This window comes from Echinops telfairi, unplaced genomic scaffold (genome assembly GCF_000313985.2).
Source record: "Echinops telfairi isolate 266 unplaced genomic scaffold, ASM31398v2 ScPeMD7_5;HRSCAF=22, whole genome shotgun sequence".
NCBI lineage: Eukaryota > Metazoa > Chordata > Mammalia > Afrosoricida > Tenrecidae > Echinops > Echinops telfairi.
Window position 1 is genome coordinate 1,057,982 of NW_022103901.1, and position 2,999 is coordinate 1,060,980.

The 2,999-nt window shown below is 64.9% G+C and overlaps 1 protein-coding gene across 1 annotated transcript in view; it reads left to right on the forward strand.

Moving 5' to 3' along the window:
- Positions 1-2,999, forward strand: part of ELFN1 (extracellular leucine rich repeat and fibronectin type III domain containing 1) — a 66,271-nt gene that overhangs the window by 35,177 nt on the left and 28,095 nt on the right. The window contains exon 2 of the mRNA XM_004705882.2: positions 995-2,994. Coding sequence (XP_004705939.1) covers positions 1,196-2,994 — 1,799 coding nt within the window. The 5' untranslated portion in view covers positions 995-1,195. The remainder of the gene's footprint in view (positions 1-994; positions 2,995-2,999) is intronic.

Below are 2,999 nucleotides of genomic sequence, written 5' to 3' on the forward strand. Positions count from 1 at the left end.
AGGTCGGGAGGAGCTGTCACCCTGCTCACTTCCCGTCCTGTGCTGCCACCTCCAGGCCGACAGGAGATTCAAAGCCACAACACCAAGCTCACGGCCACAGCGTGGCCTGACTCACAGAGACCCTGCCTGTGCGCTTCCCAGGACAGACTCGCCCTTCTCCCTTGGAGTGGCTGGTGCATTCGAACAGCTGACCTTGGGGTGAGTAACCCAATGTGTAACCCCTTACCCCACCAGGGTGCCTTCCAAAAAATAAGCCAAACTCACTGCCATCAGGGCAAAGATGACTCGTGGGGACTCTGAAGGGCAAGGAAAATGCCCCTGTGGGTTTCTGAGACTGTAACTATCAGAGCAGAAAGCCCCGTGTTTCTCCCTCGGAGCGGCTGGCGGTTGTGAACTGCTGACTTTGCAGTTAGGAGCCCAAGTCATAACCACTACACCATCAGGGCCCCTTTGGGTGACTTCAAACTCCCTCCATCGAGTCAATTCTGACTCACAGTGACCCTGCAGGACAGGGTAGAACTGCCGCTATGGGTTTCTGAGACTGGAACCCTGACGGAAGTAGAAAGCCTCATCACCAGCTTTGCAAACTCAGCTGGAAAAACACCAGCCACCCTCATCGTTGGGGTGCTTCCTCCGGGAGAGGCTGGAGAGCTTCTGAAATATTCACTGTGACGGTTGGGGGGCGGGGTGATAGTGGTGGTGGTGGTGATGGTGGTGGTGGTGGTGGTGGTGGTGGTGATGGTGGTGGTGATGGTGATGGTGGTGATAATGGTGGTGGTGGTAGAAGTGATGGTGGTGGTGGTGACGGTAGTGAAGATGATAATGTGGTGGTGACTGATGGAACATGTCTGCCACTGCCCACCGATGGCCCGGCTGTGTTGAGGCCCAGTTGGTTGGCTGGGGGTAGGCTGTGTGCACAGCCGCAGCCCCAGCAGCAGGGGGTTGGACCGTCCCTCACAGTGTGACCACCTTCTCTCTCTCTCTTGTCTTGCAGACGGAGCATCTGAGTAGGAGGCCTCTGGAGCAGCCGGGCCCCCCAGGCGGATGGGGAAGGTTGCTGGGCGTGAGGGAGGCAGGCCCGCTCCCCAGGCTGCCATGCGCTCTGGGACAGGACGCCCCTGAGCGTGTCCTTTAGTCCCTGGGAGCCGTGGCCGGCTCCACCCCTTCTCCGCAGGCTCCCCTTCAAGGCGTCCCCATGGCTGGGGGCGTGCTGTGGGTGTGCGTGGCCGCCTGGGCCCTGCTGCACGCGGGCGGGCTGGCACGCGGGGACTGCTGGCTGATCGAGGGGGACAAGGGCTTCGTGTGGCTGGCCATCTGCAGCCAGAACCAGCCCCCCTACGAGGCCATCCCGCAGCAGATCAACAGCACCATCGTGGACCTGCGGCTGAATGAGAACCGCATCCGCAGCGTGCAGCACGCCGCACTCAGCCGCTTCGGCAACCTCACGTACCTCAACCTCACCAAGAACGAGATAGGCTACATTGAGGATGGCGCCTTCTCCGGCCAGTTCAACCTGCAGGTGCTGCAGCTGGGCTACAACCGGCTTCGCAACCTGAGCGAGGGCGTGCTGCGCGGGCTGGGCAAGCTGGAGTACCTGTACCTGCAGGCGAACCTCATCGAGGTGGTCACGCCCAGCGCCTTCTGGGAGTGCCCCAACATCCTCAACATCGACCTGTCCATGAACCGCATCCAGCGCCTGCACAGCGCCACCTTCGCCGGCCTGGCCAAGCTCTCGGTGTGTGAGCTCTACAGCAACCCCTTCTACTGCTCCTGCGAGCTGCTCGGCTTCCTGCGCTGGCTGGTGGCCTTCACCAATGCCACGCACACCTATGACAGGGTGCAGTGCGAGTCCCCTCCCCTCTACTCCGGCTACTTCCTGCTGGGCCAAGGCCGCCACGGCCACCGCAGCATCCTCAGCAAGCTGCAGTCGGTGTGCACTGACGGCACCTACGTGGCCGAGGTGGCCAGCGGCCCTCGGCCGGGGCCCCGGCGCTCCCAGCCGCCTCCACCGCCCCCGCCGCCGCCCCCAGAGCCCAGCGACGTGGCCTGCTCCGACGAGGACTGCTTCTCGGGGGATGGCACCACGCCGCTGGTGGCCCTGCCCACGCTGGCCACGCAGGCGGAGGCCCGGCCGCTCATCAAGGTCAAGCATCTGACCCAGAACTCGGCCACCATCATGGTGCAGCTGCCCAGCCCCTTCACCCGCATGTACACGCTGGAGCAGTTTGACCGCAGCCGCCCGTCCACTGTCTCCCGGCTGACCAGGGCCCAGGAGGAGATCCGCCTGACCAACCTCGTGGCGCTGACCAACTACACCTACTGCGTGGTGTCCACCAGCTCTGGCCTGCGCCACAACCACACTTGCCTCACCATCACCCTGCCCAGGCCGCCCAGCCCGCCGGGCCCGGTGCCCAGCCCCTCCACGGCCACCCACTACATCATGACCATCCTGGGCTGCCTCTTCGGCATGCTGCTGGTGCTGGGCGCCGTGTACTACTGCCTGCGCCGGCGGCGCCGCCAGGCCGAGAAGCACAAGAAGGCAGCGATGGCGGCGGCGGTGGCGGGGGGCAGCCTGAAGAAAACCACCATCGAGCTCCAGTATGGCGCCGAGATGGGCACGTCCGCCCTGCCGCCGCCGCCCCCGGGTCCGCTGCTGGGCCCTGAGCCCGGGACCCGCATTCCCTACCTGCCCGTGGCGGCCGTGGCCGGCGACTTGGATCAGTACAAGCTGGCGGAGAGCGAGGCGGCCAAGGTGGCCAAGGGCAACTACATGGAGGTGCGCACCGCCGAGCAGGCTGAGCGGCCGGCGCCCGACAGCCAGGGCTCGGCGGCCGAGATCTCCACCATCGCCAAGGAGGTGGACAGGGTCAACCAGATCATCAACAACTGCATCGACGCCCTCAAATCCGAGTCCACCTCCTTCCAGGCGGTCAGGCCGGGGGCCGCGCCCGCCGCCGAGCCGCAGCTGGTGCTGCTGTCCGAGCCACCGGCCGCGTTCA